The sequence below is a fragment of the Mercenaria mercenaria genome, chromosome 12 (genome assembly GCF_021730395.1).
Source record: "Mercenaria mercenaria strain notata chromosome 12, MADL_Memer_1, whole genome shotgun sequence".
NCBI lineage: Eukaryota > Metazoa > Mollusca > Bivalvia > Venerida > Veneridae > Mercenaria > Mercenaria mercenaria.
This window is the reverse complement of record NC_069372.1, coordinates 45,448,217-45,468,028: the sequence shown is the minus strand read 5'-3', so window position 1 is coordinate 45,468,028 and position 19,812 is coordinate 45,448,217. Positions and strand designations below refer to the sequence as shown.

At 35.0% G+C, this 19,812-nt stretch overlaps 2 protein-coding genes and 1 long non-coding RNA gene across 4 annotated transcripts in view; 1 reads left to right on the top strand and 2 right to left on the bottom strand.

The window, feature by feature from the left end:
* The window catches only part of LOC123535436 (twinkle mtDNA helicase-like), an 84,740-nt gene that overhangs the window by 31,899 nt on the left and 33,029 nt on the right, over positions 1 to 19,812 (top strand). Inside the window, exons 13-14 of one of the 2 annotated variants that reach the window (XM_045318095.2) lie at positions 4,516 to 4,644; positions 6,194 to 7,300. In XM_045318095.2, coding sequence (XP_045174030.2) covers positions 4,516 to 4,644; positions 6,194 to 6,325 — 261 coding nt within the window. In that variant the 3' untranslated portion in view covers positions 6,326 to 7,300. Of the gene's footprint in view, positions 1 to 4,515; positions 4,645 to 6,193; positions 7,301 to 19,812 lie in introns of those variants that run through there. The other variant, XM_045318096.2, reaches the window with a different exon arrangement.
* LOC128547362 (uncharacterized) lies at positions 7,820 to 10,260 on the bottom strand. Its single transcript, XR_008366474.1, has 3 exons — positions 10,208 to 10,260; positions 9,838 to 9,946; positions 7,820 to 8,174 (listed from the first exon to the last, which is right to left on the bottom strand). It is a non-coding gene; the product is annotated as an uncharacterized LOC128547362 (long non-coding RNA).
* Positions 14,820 to 17,807, bottom strand: LOC123535438 (N-acetyllactosaminide beta-1,6-N-acetylglucosaminyl-transferase-like). The gene is made up of 2 exons (XM_045318099.2): positions 17,641 to 17,807; positions 14,820 to 16,335 (listed from the first exon to the last, which is right to left on the bottom strand). The coding sequence occupies exons 1-2, from the start codon at positions 17,648 to 17,650 to the stop codon at positions 14,825 to 14,827; spliced, it is 1,521 nt and encodes a 506-aa protein (XP_045174034.2). The 5' UTR covers positions 17,651 to 17,807; the 3' UTR covers positions 14,820 to 14,824.

The window sequence follows — 19,812 nt, the reverse complement described above, 5'->3', positions numbered from 1 at the left end:
TGCAGAATCTGCCGTTACAGAAACTTATGTTATTATAATGCAGACATTTTTATAGTATAAATAAAATGGTTATGTTAGTTAAAAAGATATGATAATCACCTTTTTTAGCTAATCCACAAAAACAACAAAGCCATTAATGTCGCTGTCATCAAAAGTTCCTATATTTACTGTATGGTGCTGTGATAAAATATTGCTAGTGTTAGATAAGCGATATGCACTTTAGTTTTGCACTTGCTTTGTTGTTGAATACGTAGCTTTAGGTAACATCTCTAATAAATGGAATAAATGTGTGAATGAATACTGTATATATATATATATATATGAAATTGGCATTGTAGCTTTAAATACACATTTAGTTTATATATTTAACCAAAATTGAACTTATTTGATGAATGGTTTTTAGACTTAAATCATTATCTAATAAAAAACATATTTTAGTGGAAGATGAGCACAGTAACATCTTTCAGATTTCATCAAATTGTTTTCCACATGGCTTAAACATCAGTTATTTTGATTACTCGACTACAGTTAAAGTTCTGGTCTGCTGTATTTGTGAACAACGTCAATAGTCAGTGTGTAGTTGTTTACAACGTTTAACACAAGTAGTGTAGAAAGGTATATATTGGAAAAATTTACATGCTATATCGTGCTGGCTCAGTAAGGTGGATACTTCGTATTTCTCAGCAGAAAATTGAATCAACGTTTCAAACCCGTGGGGTAAAACCCATAAGCTCCACCTACGCTATTCAGCATTTTCCTCTATTGTTTTTTTTCTTCTTTTTTTTTTTTTTTTTGCTTTGATATTTTATGAAGAATTTATTTAAAAGTGTTTTTTATTTGTAATTTGAAAACTTTATTTATTCATAATAAAAGTTTCTTGTTTCTTTCCTGTATTTTTTTTTTCTGATTATTATGTCTCCCATCACACAATGGTGTGGGAGACGTTGATTTACATGTTCTTCTGTCAGTGTGTCTATCTGTCACAAAGCTTGTCAGCACTCTAAGTCGATCATTTCTCATGCGATCTTTACCAAACTTGAACAAAATGTGTTCGACCAAAAGACCTCGGCCAAGATCGATAACTAGCCAAATCGGCTAAGGCACTTCGGAATTATGACCCTTGAACATAATTACCAACACTACCAATGCAGCATTGTAGACTGGTTACTCCACTACCGATACAGCATTGTAGACTGGTTACTACAACACTACTGATACAGTATTGTAGACCGGTTACTCCAACATGTGATTACCAATAGTCCACAATAGTATACAATGACAGACTTACTATTCAGATAATAAGGCAGTTGTGGGAGACATGCGCTTTTCTCAAAAGTACCTCTAGTTTTTAGCTCGACTATTCAAAAAATAGTCTAGATATTCTACACACCCTGGCGTCTGCGTCAGCGTCACACCTTGGTTAAGTTTGTGCATGCAAGTACATACAGCCATCAATTAAAGGCATATAGCTTTGAAACTTATTTTTTCTTTTTCTAGGTCAATTACCAACCTCTCTGGGTCAAGTAATAACTCTGACATGTATTTTGAGCAAATTATGCCCCCTTTTGGACTATTTTGGTTAAAGTTTTACATGCAAATTACTATCTCCAAAACTAATGCAGATATTGATTTGAAACTTCACATGAGTCTTCGGGGTTATAAAACTAGTTGATAGCAGCAAGTCCCATAACTCTGACTTTCATTTTGGCCAAATTATGCCCCCTTTTGGACTTAGAAAATTCTGGTTAAAGTTTTACGTGCAAGTACATACAGCTATTTCTAAAAGGCATATAGATTTGAAACTTATTTTTTCTTTTTCTAGATCAATTACTAACCTCACTGGGTCAAGACCCATAACTCTGACATGTATTTTGAGCAAATTATGCCCCCTTTTGGACTTGGAAAATTTTGGTTAAAGTTTTACATGCAAATTACTATCTCCAAAACTAATGCAGATATTGATTTGAAACTTCATTATGTGTCTTCGGGGTTATAAATCTTGTTGATAGCAGCAAGTCCCATAACTCTGACCTTCATTTTGGCCAAATTATGCCACCTTTTGGACTTAGAAAATTCTGGTTAAAGTTTAGTGTGAGGTACATACAGCTATTTCTAAAAGGCATATAGATTTGAAACTTATTTTTTCTTTTTCTAGATCAATTACCAACCTCACTGGGTCAAGTCCCATAACTCTGACATGTTTTTTGAGCAAATTATGCCCCCTTTTAGACTTAGAAAATTTTGGTTGAAGTTTTACATGCAAGTTATTATCTCCAAAACTAATGCAGATATTGATTTGAAACTTCACATGTGTCTTCGGGGTTATAAAACTAGTTGATAGCAGCAAGTCCCATAACTCTGACCTTCATTTTGGCCAAATTATGTCCCCTTTCGGACTTAGCAAATTCTGGTTAAAGTTTTGCGTGCAAGTACATACAGCTATTACTAAAAGGCATATAGATATGAAACTTATTTTTTCTTTTTCTAGATCAATTAATAACCTCACTGAATCAAGTCCCATAACTCTTGACATGTATTTTGGGCAAATTATGCCCCCTTTTGGACTTTGAAAATTCTGGTTAAAGTTTTACATGCAAGTTTCTAACTCCAAAACTAATGCAGATATTGAATTGAAACTTCACATGTGCCTTCGGGGTTATAAAACTAGTTGATAGCAGCAAGTCCCATAACTGATATGCATTTTGGTCAAATTATTTCCCCTTTTGAACTTAGAACTCTTTTGATATTTAACCTTTTGGGGTAATATTTTCCTGCTTCTGGGACAATATTTCGAATAGTCGAGCTTGGCTGTCTTACGGACAGCTCTTGTTTTTGGTGGGGGAGGGGGTTTAATATTTTATAATTTTCCCCTGTTTATTTAATTCTATGCTATATTTTCTTCTTTTTTTGTTTTCAGTCTACTTAAAACTTTTTGTGTATATTTTAAGATTGTGAGATATTGTAAATGTTTGTTGTTTTTTTCCCATTCTTTATAATTATCATAAGTACTTCTTTTGTCATAATTTTTTTGTATCAAAAGCAAAGTCTGTAAATTTTTAAATAAGTGTTGTAAAGGAAAAATTCTAGAGTGTTAACAAGGCAAATGTGGACAGACGACACAATATAAAATCTAAATCTAAAAATCATTCATCAAATAAATTCAGTGTTATATACGAGGATCTGGGTTTGAGCCTCACTTGGGGTGTTGAATTCTTCATGTGAGGAAGCCATCCAGCTGGCTTACAGAAGGTCAGTGGTTCTACCCAGGTGCATGCCTATGATGAAATAATGCACAGAGGGACACATAATTGGGGTCTTCCTCCATCATCAAAACTGGAAATTTGCCATATGACCTATAATTGTGTTGGTGCATTGTTAAACCCAACTAAACAAACAAAATTGTAGAACGAGGCAGAAAAATGTACTGTATGTAACTTAATACAGAGAGCCTCACTGCTGTGTCATACATCTTTCATGTAGGGAGCCATCCAAATGTACCCAGTTAAATGCCTTTTGTGTAAGCAGTGTTCTCCAAGATGAGAGATCTGTCCGCAGTCCTGTGTCTTCGACCTCTGAATCTTTCGGGGAAGTTATCTGGTACTGGCTAGAGAACTAGATGACCCAGTAGTCTAGTGGTAACAAGTAGTAAGTTCAGGCACTGGAAATTTCTGAGATACTCTAAGAGTCTCCTACCTAACCAGAGGCCAGTACTGGTTTTTCTTAAGAAAGGCGGCTTCGCATGTATCAGTACTTCTCACTGGGCATGTTAAAGAACCAGACTATTTGCAAAGAGCTAGGGTAAAAGTTAGATGGACATGACTGTATATAAAAGGATTTCTCTCTCTGTTCTTGGGGGCATTTCTCTTGCTCTGTCCCTGTATACAAAAAGATTCCTCTCTCTCTGTTTTTGGGGGGCCCTTCTATTGTTCTGTCCCTGTAGTCAGGTCTCTCTGTATCTGTACTGGTAGAGGATGAATTTGGCACCTGAAGTGGCTGCCTTCGTATGTAAAGCGCATTTTAACATGTTTGTCATGAAAAGGACGCTACATAAATCTGGCATAATAATATAATATATTTCAGAACACTGGTTAGGTAACATGATTGCTGCTACACAACCCGTATTATGTTATGACATCTCTGTCCGTCCGTCCATTAGCAATTTTGTGTCTGCTCTGTGGCTCTTGAACCCCTCGAAGGATTTTGAAGAAACTTGAAACAAATCTTCACCACATTGAGGTCACACTTAGGGGTCAAAGGTTATATCACTTTGTTTCGTGTCTGCTCTGTAACTCTTGAACTGCTTGAAGGATTTTAAAGAAACTTTGCACAATATGTTCATCACATTGAGACAACATGCAGAACGCATGTTTTAGATGGCTTGCTTCAAGGTCAAGGTAACACTTAAGGGTCAAAGGTTATACCTTCGAGCGTATAATGCTCGGCATTGCGGTGCTCTTGTTATAATATTATAGTATTGTGTCAGATCCTAATCAACCTTATTTTTGTTGTTTTCAGGTGAATGAAAGTGAGGAACTATCAACTGCTTCAGTGTTCGGAAGTGCTAAGGTGACGCAAGAAGCTGACAATATATTACTCATACAGGACCAGAGGTTAACCAAATCCTCCGGTAGGAAATATGTTCAGGTTAGCAGAAACAATTTCGCTCTTAGCCCTTCTCATGCTAAATTAATACAATGAACTTGTCCATTTTTCAATTTGGACAGTACCATTAGTTGTTTAAAGGGGTGCTCACCAAAAAAGATACTGACAATGACAAACAGTGCAGATCATGATTAGACTGCACGAACACAGGTCGCAAAGGCAGAATCATTCGTGCCCAGCATGATAAGGGTTCAACTAATACTTACACCGATAACAAAATTCCTGATTATTTTAGATCTGTCTTCAAAATTTAAAATCAACAAATTCAGCTCCACAGACTTTATGCCCTCAAAATGGAACGGTTTTACAGTAGAATAAGTAGTCCAAATCAGTCATTTAATAACAGTTCTTTTATAGCTTTTGGCTATTCATCATGATTTTGAAACTATTCAGTGGCCATTGTTCACTAAAATATGATTATCTTTAAGTATTTACTTCAAATATAGAAAATCCTCATCAAATGTATTTTACTTTACTTTACTAAATATATAAATTAATTGTGAGTGTAGAACTACATTCTTAGTTAAATGTCATGCAATAAAATTTGTTTGTTAAAAAAACTTCCAGTGTTTTAGTGGTTGTACACATCACAAACCATGTTTCACTATACAGTGTGTAAGTGGTTGTACACATCAGATACCATGTTTCACTATACAGTGTTTTAGTGGTTGTACACATCAGATACCATGTTTCACTATACAGTGTGTAAGTGGTTGTACACATCAGATACCATGTTTCACTATACAGTGTGTAAGTGGTTGTACACATCACATACCATGTTTCACTATACAGTGTGTAAGTGGTTGTACACATCAGATACCATGTTTCACTATACAGTGTTTTAGTGGTTGTACACATCAGATACCATGTTTCACTATACAGTGTTTTAGTGGTTGTACACATCAGATACCATGTTTCACTATACAGTGTGTAAGTGGTTGTACACATCACATACCATGTTTCACTATACAGTGTTTTAGTGGTTGTACACATCACATACCATGTTTCACTATACAGTGTTTTAGTGGTTGTACACATCACATACCATGTTTCACTATACAGTGTGTACTATCTTCATCCTAATGCATAGCACTGTTAGTACACATGAACTTGTTGATTTTATTCACATGAGCTATATATACAAAATTTGGGTCTAATATACCTTTAAAGCAGATTGTTAGGACTAGGCATCTAACCTTTTACTGGTCTTTGATAGCTTTGCTACCTCTAATGAAACGGTTCTTTCCTTTTAACACTTAACTTGCTAAATTTCTATAATGAAATTGTCAAACTTTCAATTTGGACAGTATCATTAACTGTTAAAATTGGTGTTTACCAAAAAGATACTGACTAAATGGCGAACAGTGCAGATCATGATCAGACTTCATGGATGTGCAGGCTGATCATGATCTGCACTGGTTGCAAGGGCAGAATCAATCGAGTCCAGCATAGTAAGGGTTATTTGGAAAATTTACTCTATTCTTTTTACATTGTGTGCTTATAATATAACAAAGTGTTGATTTCTACATAGGTTGCTAAAAATAGGTTTGATGGAGACCTGGGTATAATGACATTGAGTTTCAACAAGGAGAGTCTGACATTTAATGCCGAAAAGAAAAAAGCAAAGAAATCCGAGGAAGCCGACATTGAGGAAGCCACTTGAAAATGCGATCCTGACCACAGTGGGATTCAAACTCAACCTTGGTGATAAACAGCTGGCTCTGATATCGCACTGGACAACGACTATGTTGGACTATGCAGCACTAGAATTGGTTTCTCAGAAAAGTTTAAAAAATTGATCAACTAAACCGAAGGGCTTTTGACAGTTCAGAAAGCATAGGTGTACAAACTGGAAACATGGGCAACTTTGTCATATGAAAGCAAAAATCTCTTATTGTGCATAAGTAAAGTTAATTCCGGCCGCTTGAAAATTGGCTGGAGGATATAAATTAATCTCGGGTACTTTTTTCTAGTCTCTATATTATAAGGTGTCAGTGACCTTATTCAGGTATGACCAGATGATATAACTTATAACAGGTGGAAAGAGTTGCTGTGTTTCACACAGTGCCTGTTCAGTCAGTTATAAATGATAACCTATATACCTATATTCTAAATAAAGAAGCTGTGAAGTATTACTGTAATGGACATTTTATACAGAAATCCCGTTCAGTTCTAGCAAAGTTATTTATAATAAAAAATAACCATGACCAGTGTGATTTAATCTCTGTTAACATCTTAAGGATAATGACTTTTGAGCTAAGTTTGAGGAATATATTGAAAACTAAACTAAACTTGGCTTAATTAGTGGTCACCTCTATCAGGCAGCCACTAAGTCTTGTCTACGTCAGCATACTTTACAAAGTGACATTTAAATTTGTTTTGATTTTAACCTGTCTTAAGCTTCCACCTGCCTACAGCTGCCAGGTTATGTTGGTGCCTAAGCTGGCTGCTTAACATCGGTTTGACTGTACCCCTTGTTGAGGTCTGAACAAAGAAGTTTTATTGGTCAGAAACTGTTCTCAGTCTTACTGTCACTGTTACCTTGCCTTTGATACAAGGTCATTCACTGACCACAGGTCATCATCATAGTTTCAGGAGTTCTCCAGTAATACAACTCCCCGCCCCCACCCCCTCAACCTATTAACCGCCATAGGTTTGAAACCTTGCTTGGGATGTAGAATTCTGTCATGTAAAGAAGCCATCCAGCTGACTTATAGATGGTTGGTGGTTCTGCCCAGGTGCCTGACCATGTCTGAAATAATGCCTGGAAGGGCACCTTCAGTTTTCCCCCACCATGAAAAGGTGGAGAGTTGCTATATAAACTATAAAAATGAAGGTGTGATGTTACACACTACAAAAAAAATCCAGTTTAAAGGAGACCAAAGCCATTCTTAGTCTCGTATCAAGGTCACATTGACATTTATACTTCCTAAAATGAGCTTAATGGATATGAATTAAATGCCGAATTTCAAATAACTAATTAATAAAAAAACAGTTTATAGAGATTGCAAAGCAAGCAACAAAAAAAAGAAGAAAAAAAATACTGAAATTTAAGTTACTGAATCTATTTAACAGACTTTATTATTGTTAAACTTCTCTCCTTGACCTGCATATGTTATAAACACTTATTATATGAAATTAAAAAGAAAAAAAAGCAAAAGTGCTGAATAGCGTAGGTGGAGCTTATGGGTTTTACCCCACGGATTTGAAAGGTGAGTTCAAGTTTCTGCTTAGAAATACGAAGTATCCACCTTACTGAGCCAGCACGATACAGTGTGTAAATTTTTCCAATATAAACCTTTCTACACTACTTGCGTTAAACGTTGTAAACCGCTATACACTGACTATTGACGTAGTACACAAACAGAGCAGATGGATATAAATAGTAGCTAAGGTATTGCGCAATCAAGCAGTACTGGTTTAGGTAGCAGATGGCGGTTTTTTCTAGTACTTCAGACTTCCGAGCGATGTGGCCAAGTCAGACGGCTTCCGATATCTTACGAGATGCAGACCTGAAAATAAAAAGATACCGGTTTACATCTTACTTGAAGAAGAAATAAAATACATAGTAAACTTCATACAAAGCATAGATTTTTAAATCCACAAGCCGCCTGAAAGATAATTTCAGCCCGCGAAAATACATGACATATCAGCCCAAATTAGCCATATCTCCAACTGGCCTTAAAATGTTAGGGGAACGGATAGAGACAAATGGCCACTTGCATTCTGTACTCAGTTTCAAGTATTACTTGCAGAGCTGAACAAAAATACCTGTCAACCGATTACTTTTTTCACTATTTTCAACTGTGTGAGGCCTATATGACATTTGACAGTTCACGAGACGCTCAATGCTGATAGTGGCATATATGCATTTCAAGCAGTTATATGAAAATGATGCCATCAAGCTTACATTCGCATCTGCCAGAATTTTCTGCAACATACCATTCTTAAACTTGTTAATCACAAACTCACATCAACAAATATTTCAAACATAAAAAAACTGCCTTCACTTCAAGGTTTTATCTCTAATGACAGATTTGACCCTGGCCAATTCGAATCTGTGGCTGGAAACTACCAACTGCTACCTTAAGGACCAAGACATGCATCTCCATGGACTGTCTGGCACCTGATCTAAGAAAATGATCTATGACAAATAAATCTTACCAATATTTAAACAATGCTTTGTTCTTCTTGCAAATTGCACATGTCCAAACAATGTCTACAATATTGTGGATTTGGCCCCATTTTACACAAATATTTCTTACTGCATCTATCTTTCGGGACATTAAAAAAGACTTACCTACTATTACATGATGGCCATAAATGTACTGTATTAGCATTGTGCACAGCCCTGCATACTTGAGGAACAGAATTAAAAGCAGCACAGCTTACTTACCCAAGACTAACTGTACTTAAAATCCGCAAGCTCAGGAAAAGCCGCCCCTGTTTACAAGTACTTTTTCATATTACCTTACATACAGTAAGTATAAAATAGCTTTAAATAAATATTTTACAATGCACTTTTGTTGTTGTTGTTGTTTTTGTTTGTTGTTGTTGTTGTTGTTGTTGTTGTTGTTGTTGTTGTTGCCAAACTTACTATTTTAACGAATTCGAGCAATCTCCCAGTACATCTCCGAGAAACCGTATCTTCTCTTAATTAAAACAAATATCTGCCAAATGTTCCCTCACTCCAGGACCTTAAATGCACCCAAGATGTATCCACTCTCTACACTTTTCTTCTGTCGTCATGTCCTGACACCGATAAAGCCCACAATAGAAATTTGTAAGAACTAAAATCATACCTGCCACTCGAGATAAATTCTTCGAAAGAAATATCACCACAGAATCCAGTTCCGAGCGTGTGAAACAGCCATGTGTTTACAAAATGCCAAACAGTTGCACCTATATTTCCTTTAAATAGTCCTTCTTCCTTTAAATTTGATATAAACTACAAAAGAAATGTGTTTCCCGCTAGAAATTTTAAGAAAACCCTACACTACAAACAAAAATAAGATTTACTTACCCGGGTTTAAAATCAGATTTAAACCTCCCCTTTAACTTCTACCATATCAAACAACATCTGTCTATGTTTATGAATCCATTCAGCTCGGATTTTTAAATAACACATACTGGAGAGCTTGAACAACACAAAAGAAAGCATGAAATAGTACTTACAAAAATTGACAAATGTCTTAAGGTAGCAGATGGCGGTTTTTCTAGTACTTCAGACTTCCGAGCGATGTGGCCAAGTCAGACGGCTTCCGATATCTTACGAGATGCAGACCTGAAAAATAAAAAGATACCGGTTTACATCTTACTTGAAGAAGAAATAAAATACATAGTAAACTTCATACAAAGCATAGATTTTTAAATCCACAAGCCGCCTGAAAGATAATTTCAGCCCGCGAAAATACATGACATATCAGCCCAAATTAGCCATATCTCCAACTGGCCTTAAAATGTTAGGGGAAACGGATAGAGACAAATGGCCACTTGCATTCTGTACTCAGTTTCAAGTATTACTTGCAGAGCTGAACAAAAATACCTGTCAACCGATTACTTTTTTCACTATTTTCAACTGTGTGAGGCCTATATGACTTTGACAGTTCACGAGACGCTCAATGCTGATAGTGGCATATATGCATTTCAAGCAGTTATATGAAAATGATGCCATCAAGCTTACATTCGCATCTGCCAGAATTTCTGCAACATACCATTTTAAACTTTTAATCACAAACTCACATCAACAAATATTTCAAACATCAAAACTGCCTTCACTTCAAGGTTTTATCTTGACATTGCAATTTTGACCTGGGACCCAACTTCAAGCAGTGCTACTCCAGACGTCTGACCTTTAAAAGTAAAAGATTATTAAAAAAATTTACAAAAATAAAACTATCATTTATTTAATTCACATGTCAAGAAATTTATATATTGGATTTAACCTTTTTACATTTTTAGCAAAACAGCTTAATATTAAAGCTTTACTAGATTGTATTCATTATGTACTGTAAAATTGAAAGAGAATAAATTTCTTCTTTGGGTTTAATTTCCAGGTTGCACGCTTATCACACAATTCTAATGAATTAATCCCACTAGAAAGCGCCTTTTAATATTTTTAATTAACTTAACATACTCCAATAAATACTTAAATAAATATTTTAATGATTTGTGGAAGTTGTGTTTATAATAGAATAACTAACGTTGCTGTTTGGTATATGTTAGATACTCAGAAGTTTTTTTTTTTTTTAAATTTGATTTTCAAACGTGTTCCTCTTGATATAACATTTTCAACAAAATTGCATAAGACTTTAAAAACATTAGATTAGATTGTTACCCTTTCTTCTGGGCGTTGTTTTGCCATTTGCCAACCATTTGACCAAGATCACCTCACATCCGGCAGGCTGATCATCTTCGAAAATCCCAGAATCCAGTTAGAAACTTTTCAGTGTTACAAATCCAAACGTTCAATAATTACTTTAATTGCCCTATACTTGAATGACGGAAAAGTCATTTAGAAATTTCAGCAGGGTTAAGAAATTGATAAAGTATTACTAATACTAACAGAAATAGGGATAATAGAAAATTTCTAGATTCTGCATTAATGTCAGTATCAATACTAATTCTAAGTAGAAACATTCAAAATGATCTGTTTATGAGAATGGGAGTTTCAGTAGCCTAATATGTCAAGGCCCATGTGTTCAGGACAATACTGTTTAAAAGAAATGGAACCACTTGTTCCTGCCTTCAGATCGTACGGCCAGGACGCATCCGATCTACGATGGCTGAATATCTCGGATTCACATGTTATAAAAAAATTTGATTCAAAAACATTTATTTCAATGTATAAGAATGTGAAGCCAAATTTTTAGTCCTTTTTGGCCAAAATCAAAATATATGTGTGCCATAAACCCAAATCAAATACAAATCATTGTCGAATTTAACAGGAAAACGAAAGACAATTTTAATACTTTTCTCAGTTTCAAGTATTACTTTTAGGATAAAAAAAATTTGTAAAGTTAACACTATCATTTCTTACAAATTTAACTCTGTGTCTATTGCATTGGTTTTTTAAATATAACTTAAAGGAATTATGCAAACAGCAATCATGAAAAAAAAGTTGCTCAATAAGCATTCTTCCAATTCTTGAAAACATTCTTGAAATGAATTTAATTTTGAAACTAATGTGAACCAAATTTTTAGTCTTTTTGCCCACTTAACCGTATATTCTTAGAGTTTTGGCCGGAACCAAACAATAATAAATGAAAGAATTACTTGTTATTCAAAAATGTTAGTTTTTAATTGTTATCTGTAAAAAAAAATATCAATCTGAAGTGATTCTAGTAAATTTATCTCTGTATTTATGAATCTTTAAGTTTTAACAGAAAAAAAAATACAAGCTGACTTTTTATTTTAACGTTAAATTTCATCTATTGATTTATGTCCCCAGGCTAACATTTACTATTTGTTGAGTTTTATTACCTGTGGATTGATCAAAATAAGCAATTGCCCATTATTTATATTTAAGCTTTTAATGAATTTTCGTACCAAAACAGAAACTTGAAGGCAACATCCACGAATGTTTTTCTTCAACAAAAAAGTTGTGGTGCAAAAAGTACCTTGTAATTTGAGTAATTGTTATGTTATAGATCATAATGTATTTTATAAATACGTAGTTTTTTATATGTTGATTTTATAGATCTGTTTGCAAATGGTTTTTGTATTATCTACTGATTTTATAAAAGGTTAGTATGAAAATCAGTTGAGCCTGCCATAGAAAACAACTTTGGTACGATGCACATATCCTGGCGGCGATTGGTTGCTTTGCGACTGCGCAAGATCTGGCAATCCGTCAGGCTAGTCTGCACATATGGTCTATTGCATTAGTATTTGTCCTTAGGGAAAATAAATGGTATTGCAAACTGTAAAGACGGAAATCCATTTAAAAATCCTGCAGGATTTGGTTAATGGCATATTAACATTAATACTAACGATGTAAAAATGAAAATTTTGCAAGTCGGAAAAGATACGATGATGCGAACAGTCATCTAATAAGAACACGATTTAAAATATCTGTTGCGGAGAATCATAGCTAATCATTGTCAGCCCCATGTGGTTCAGGGACAATCTGTATATGAAAAAGAAATGGAACCACTGTCCTGCCCTTGCATGATCGTACGGCTGGACTTGCAGGGTCTGAGCACTAGGTTATGCTGTATCTCTGTGATTCCAGCAGGTATAAAAGTTTTGATTCCAAACATACATTTTTATTTCAATGTAAATGAGATGTGAAGTCAAAATTTTTAGTCCTTTTTGGCGCCATATAAACTATACTGTGTTGGTGTGCCATAAAGCCCAAATCAAATAAAATCATTGTCGGACTGAACAGAAAAACACAACATGACATTTTAAGAAACTTTTGCTCATTTACTAAGTTTATCGTTTAAGGGATATAATAACAAAATTTGATTAAAGTTAACTAAACATACAGTTCTGATACAAATTTAACTCTGTGTTATGTGCCGATATGTTTTTTAAATATAACTTAAAGAATGTATGAAAACAACAAATTGTGCAAAAAAAAGTGCTCAAAAGAGATTCACTACCTTTGAAAGAGGATGTCTTTGAAAGAGAATTTTATTTTGATGTAAATGAGATGTGGAACCAAAATTTGTAGTCCTGTTTTGCGCCATATAACCTATACTATGTTGCAGTTTGGTGCGCCGTAAAACCCAAACAAATAAATAAATTGAAAGAGAATTATGTTGTTATTCAAAAATGTTAGTTTTTATTTGTTATCTGTTATAAAAATTAGTCAAATCCTGAAGTGATCTAGTAAATTCTAGTTTGTATTTATTGAAGCTCTTTCAAGTGTTATTAACAGAAAAAAAAATAACAAGCTGACATTTTTATCATACCGTAAATTATATGATCATAAATTATGACTTTTTTTTGTCCCCAGGCTACTTCTTCACTATTTGTTGATTTTTATGACACTTCATTGGATTGATCAGTAATAAGCATGTTGCAGATTAATTATGGTTGTAACTGTTTAATGAGTTTTATGTACCAGTGAAACAGAACACCTGTGAAGGGCAACATCCACGAATGTTTTTCTTCATACAAAAAAAAAGTTGTGGTGCAAACAGTCCTTGTATTATATTTGAGTAATTGTTACTGTTAATAGATCGCATAATGTATTTTATAAATAACAGCAGGTCTGTTATATATGTATAGAAATAGATTTATTTGAAAATGAGTTTTGTTTTTCTACTGATTTTATAAAAAGGTTTAGTACTGAGAAATCAGTTGAGCCGTGCCATGAGAAAACCAACATAGTGGGTACGCAACCAGCATGGATCCAGACCAGACTGCGCGGATGCGCTGGCTGGTCTGGATCCATGCTGGTCGCATACCCACTATGTTGGTTTTCCTATGGCATGGCTCATTTGTTTGTAGGAGACATACTTTTGTGGATTTTGTTGCTGTAAAGTCACGTAAATGAATTAACCCTTACCCTGCTAAATTTCTGTAATGAGCTTGTTCACCTTTCAATATGGACAGTACCATTAATTGTTAAAAGGGGTGCAAACCAAAAAGATACTGACTGAATGGCGAACAGTGCAGGTCATGATCAGACTGCACGGATGTGATCATGATCTGCACTGGTTGCAAAGGCAGAATCAGTTGTGTCCAGCTTTATAAAGGTGAATTCCAAGGAAGAGTAAAATTTCCATTTAGTTTATCTTCAAAATTTAAATCTATGAAGTTAGATCTCCATGAATTCTTGTTTTTACCAAAAGTATGTAATGCATACTCGCAAAATTAAATGATTTCAAAGTATGCTGGATTGTATTTGCAGATATTACCTTTAGGGATGCAAGATGCATTGAGTAGTCATTGGATTTTAAAATATATAGCTAGTCCAGTTAAGTTCACAGAAGACTTGCTTCCAAAAAGCAGTACATCATTTATCAGTTTTCCATTTTGTGAAAGCCTTCCTCGTCATTCAGCTTGATAATGGGGGCAAACTACAGGGGCCATCTTATGCCAAGATTGAGAAGAAGGTGTAAAATAACACTAGAGAAACTCAAGAAAATCATTAAATAGCTGTTTGTAAACAGCAAATACTGAAATCATTACACCAAAAACTGAAATGTAATTACATTTTATTACGCAGTAGTTTTCTGTATATATCCACATCAAAATTTTTATTTTTACCATAATTGATAAGTCTATTGTACATTTCTTTCTCAACACAGTCTAAAGCTAATGGTGCGTAATCTTCATAAAACTTGTTTGCAACTATATTTCTGTTGCTTAGCAACCATGGAATATCCTCCAAACCAAATATACAAATCCAGTGGACATATTTTCCGTGACAAGTCACTGTTTTGTCCATTTTCCATTTCACTGCACGAGAAATGTAGGTATGACGTCTGTCCAAGTCAACATTTGGATGACCCCCAGGTGTTCCTGGTAATATCTGTAAAGTAGCCCAGATTAATTCTTCTGGCGCATAAGTCTCTCTTAACCAGAATAAAAAATCTTTAACAAAATTGTCATTTAGAACATAATTAACAAAATCTCTACTAAAGAGGCCATAGGCACTGCCTTTATGTATTTTGATGTTTTGTCCAAAAGGTTCTTTCTTTTGTCTAGTTACAATTGGTAAATTGTTCATAATGAGCGTCCTTTGCTTAAATTTATGATATTCTGTCATGGGAACAGGATAGCTTTCAATGTCGTTAGTACCGTTTAGAAGTTTTAATATCTTCACGATTTCCAAATTTGTTTTCAGCATGAATTCTTGACCTGTTAAGTTAATGTAATATCTCCATTTCTGCTTCGCTGCACTTACTGCCTCCATACATTTCAGTTCCGCTTCAACCTGACGTATTGTCGAGTAAACCACACTTATTCGATCTTTAATAACTATTATGTTATCGAAACATGATTCTATTCTTTTGAATCTATTGTAGATTTCAACTGGAGCCTTTTTGTCAACATGGACGCAGTAAATATTATGTTCTCTGTAAATGTATCGTAACAGTCTGTGAGCTTGATTAGCACTTGTGTGAATTTTCAACGCAAAAGCCAGGGGAAATAACTTCTCTTCCGTAGAAATCGCGCCTTTCCCATATGCATATGATTTCCTGAGTGAATCACAATGAAGCGTAACCTTGTCAATATTACAGTTATCTTTTCTTGGCTTAAAGACATCTTTCAGGAATTCTATACTTTCGGCTAAATTCTTCAAAGCTTCCTGATTACTCTCTTTCAGTATAGAGTTCTTTCCCTTTATCATACCTAATATTAATGAGTTGTTGCCCTTGTTCAGTGCTACATTACATATCTCTTTATTTAAGCCAAGGTAGTGGGACATGTCACATTGAAGTTCTGTATGAGCATTTTTATCAAGATGGCCTACGTCTTGGAGCGAATGACCTTTCTTCGCTCCTTGTTCTGTAAGCCCTTTATCATCATCTGATTTTGTTGGAATGGCTTCTAGAGTTGGATTGGGGTCTTGTGCATGGTCTGTTAATTCAGAAATTAACTTCACTTCTTTTATGGATGCTTTTGGAACAATATGGATCAAGAAGAGTGTGCTGAACATAACGTAAATCAGACATAGACATACTAGTTTTGGGTATCTCAGGAAAGACCTCAACCCTGAAATAGTTAATGATTCATTTTAAAATCATTGGAAGCAATCCTGAAATAGTTCATGATATACTTGCAGTATAACTGGAAGCAGTTTTGAAATAGTTTTTGATTCATTTAAAATCATAGGAAACAGTCCTGAAATAATTCATGGTTTACTTGCAACATGGTTTGAAGCTCTTCTGAGGTAGTTCATGATTTATTTATCATAACAAGCAGTCCTGAAATAGTTCATTTTAAAATCATAGGAAGCAGCCATGAAATAGTTTAAGATTCATGTTATGATAATTGAAAAAATCGTGAAATACTTAATGATTTATTTAAGAAATTTACGCATGATGGGCGGACTTATACGTCGGGCGTAATAATTTCCTGTATTACTGCTCAAGTCTATAAATAGTGTTAAAACATGGTTTCGCTATAAATTATTTCGATTCTAATATGCCCTCAATCTGTAACAGTAGATAAAATATAGCAGCGCTCTTTCTTGGTCGCAACAAAAACTTTGACATCACCGCATGTTAATGTGACGTCATTCTAGCATATTAGTGTTTTAACAGAGACCAGAATCTGTTAGAATTTAAATTCTAACACAACCAGCAAATAACCTATATACACATAGGAGAAAATCAGTCAACAGTTATTTTGCGATAACCCATGCATGTGCAAATTACTGACGTCATTTCTTTGTATAGAATGATCCAGGTGCATAGCATGAAGTGTAGTTCATATCGTAAAAAGTAGTTACCTTTTTCTCTAACACTGTTGATACTAGTATTTCGTGTTAGAATCGAAATAACAAGTTCCCAAGTGTGATTTGTCATGGAATAACCAGAGTTTTTTCGTTCTTATGCGAAACAATATATTACTCGGGTACAGCCTTTGTGATATATTCTTACACATAAGAACTCAAAACACGGGTTATTCTACGATAAACCACGTACATTTGGGAACTTATTATTTCTTAAATCATATTGGAAGCATTCAAGATTCCTTTTGAAATGAATGATAAAAATCCTTAAATATTTTGTTAAAATCAGTGGAAAGAACACCTAAAGAAATTTCATGTACTTATCATCCCAGAGGTGTAAGTTCTCTAGGTTGATTTTACAGAAGACAATGTGTCGGAAGTCATTTGTCCATCGGTACTGATTCATGTGGAGAAGTTTTCAGTTACTTGCAGAGAACAAGTTCACACTGGAACAGAATCAGTGTACAAAATAATACTAAAATAACAGGCTCCACTTTACAAAACTGAACTAGTGTTAAAAATAATGTTAAAGAAAGTCTTTATTTAGCAAACTGAAACCTTACCTTTACCCATCCTTGGTCTAATTTATCTCCAAGTTTCTAAGATGCTTACATGATATCCATCTTATGGTATATTATGGTTAAAAGCATTATTCTTTTTACACAATGCCACCTTTGTATTGGTTTTGCTGCTAAATAATTCACAAGATTCTATTTTCATTATTGTTAGGAAGCTAATAAGTGTAATATTATACATGTATAATCAATGACCTTTGTTCTTCCTATTTCACTCTTGCAACCTTAGTTAAAGTGGTATACCAATGAGATATAGAATAATGATGTAGATATGAGCCGTGCCATGAGAAAACCAACATAGTTGGTTTGCGGCCAGCATGGATCCAGACCAGCCTGCGCATCCGCACAGTCTGGTCGGGATCCATGCTGTTTGCTTTTAAAGCCTACTGCAATTAGAGAAACCGTTAGTGAACAGCATGAATCCTGACCAGATGCTGGTCGCAAAGCCACTATGTTGGTTTTCCCATGGCATGGCTCAATTATTATTGTTACCCTTATTAACCTTTAGCCTGCTGGTGGCAAGTGGTCTTGCGTTTGCGACCAGTGCAGACTGATGTGCAGGCTGATTATGGTCTCCACTGTTCGCTGTTCAGTCAGTAAATTTTCAGTGAACACCCAACATTGAATAATTAGTGCCACTGCCCAAACTGAATGATGGATCAGTCCATTTTAGAAATTTAGCAGGCTAAAGGTTAATTAGTCAAGGCATGGATGAACTACGAATAAATGGGTCCTAACCATTACCATGCTAAATTTCTATAATGAACTTGTCCATCTTTCGATTTGGACAGTACCATTAACTGTTGAAATGGATGCTTATCAAAAAAGATACTGACTGAATTGCGAACAGTGCAGGTCATGATCAGACTGTATGGATGTGCAGGCTGATCATGATCTACACTGGTCGCAAAAGCAGAATCAATCATGTCCAGCATGATAAAGGCTAGTGTTGTCATTGTGAAAAAATTAATAATGAATGACTAGTCATGGGTATTGTGTTTAAAATTAACTGAGGAAGTTATTTCATTGTCCAAAATCTGGAAAGTAGTTTAGTTCCAGATTTTTCAAATGAGTCTAGCAAAAAAAATCAAGCACAGTATTCTCTGTTCTGATTTGCCAGATTTTCTTAACTTTTGAAAAATCAGGGTTTAATCAAATTCTACATTGTACATTTTTAGCTCACCTGTCACAAAGTGACAAGGTGAGTTTTTGTGATCGTGAGGCGTCCGTCCGTGCGTCCGTGCATGCGTCCGTAAACTTTTGCTTGTGACCACTCTAGAGGTCACATTTTTCATGGGATCTTTATGAAAATTGGTCAGAATGTTCACCTTGATGATATCTAGATCAAGTTCGAAACTGGGTCACGTGCCATCAAAAACTAGGTCAGTAGGTCTAAAAATAGAAAAACCTTGTGATCTCTCTAGAGGCCATATATTTCACAAGATCTTCATGAAAATTGGTCAGAATGTTCACCTTGATGATATCTAGGTCAAGTTTGAAACTGGGTCACGTGGGGTCAAAAACTAGGTCAGTAGGTCTAAAAATAGAAAAACCTTGTGACCTCTCTAGAGGCCATATTTTTCATGAGATCTTCATGAATGTTGGTCAGAATGTTCACCTTGATGATATCTAGGTCAAGTTCGAAACTGGGTCACATGGGGTCAAAAACTAGGTCAGTAGGTCTAAAAATAGAAAAACCTTGTGACCTCTCTAGAGGCCATATTTTTCATGAGATCTTCATGAATATTGGTCAGAATGTTCACCTTGATGATATCTAGGTCAAGTTTGAAACTGAGTCACGTGGGGTCAAAAACTAGGTCATTATACCCCCACCAAACATGTTTGAGGGGGGTATATAGGAGTCAGTTTTGTCGCGTCCCGTCGCGTCCCGTCCCATCCCGTCGCGTCCCGAAATCTATTATCTCAGTTATTACCAAATGGATTTGATTCAAACTTAAAATACATGTTCCACCTTATAACCCACATCATGTGACACAAGGTGCATAACTCTTGACACCAAGTTTTCATGAATTATGTCCCCTTTTACTTAGAATTTAGGGTTAATTTTGCTGTATTTTCACTCTATCTCAGTTATTACTAAATGGATTTAATTCAAACTTAAAATAGATGTTCCACCTCATCACCCACATCATGTGACAC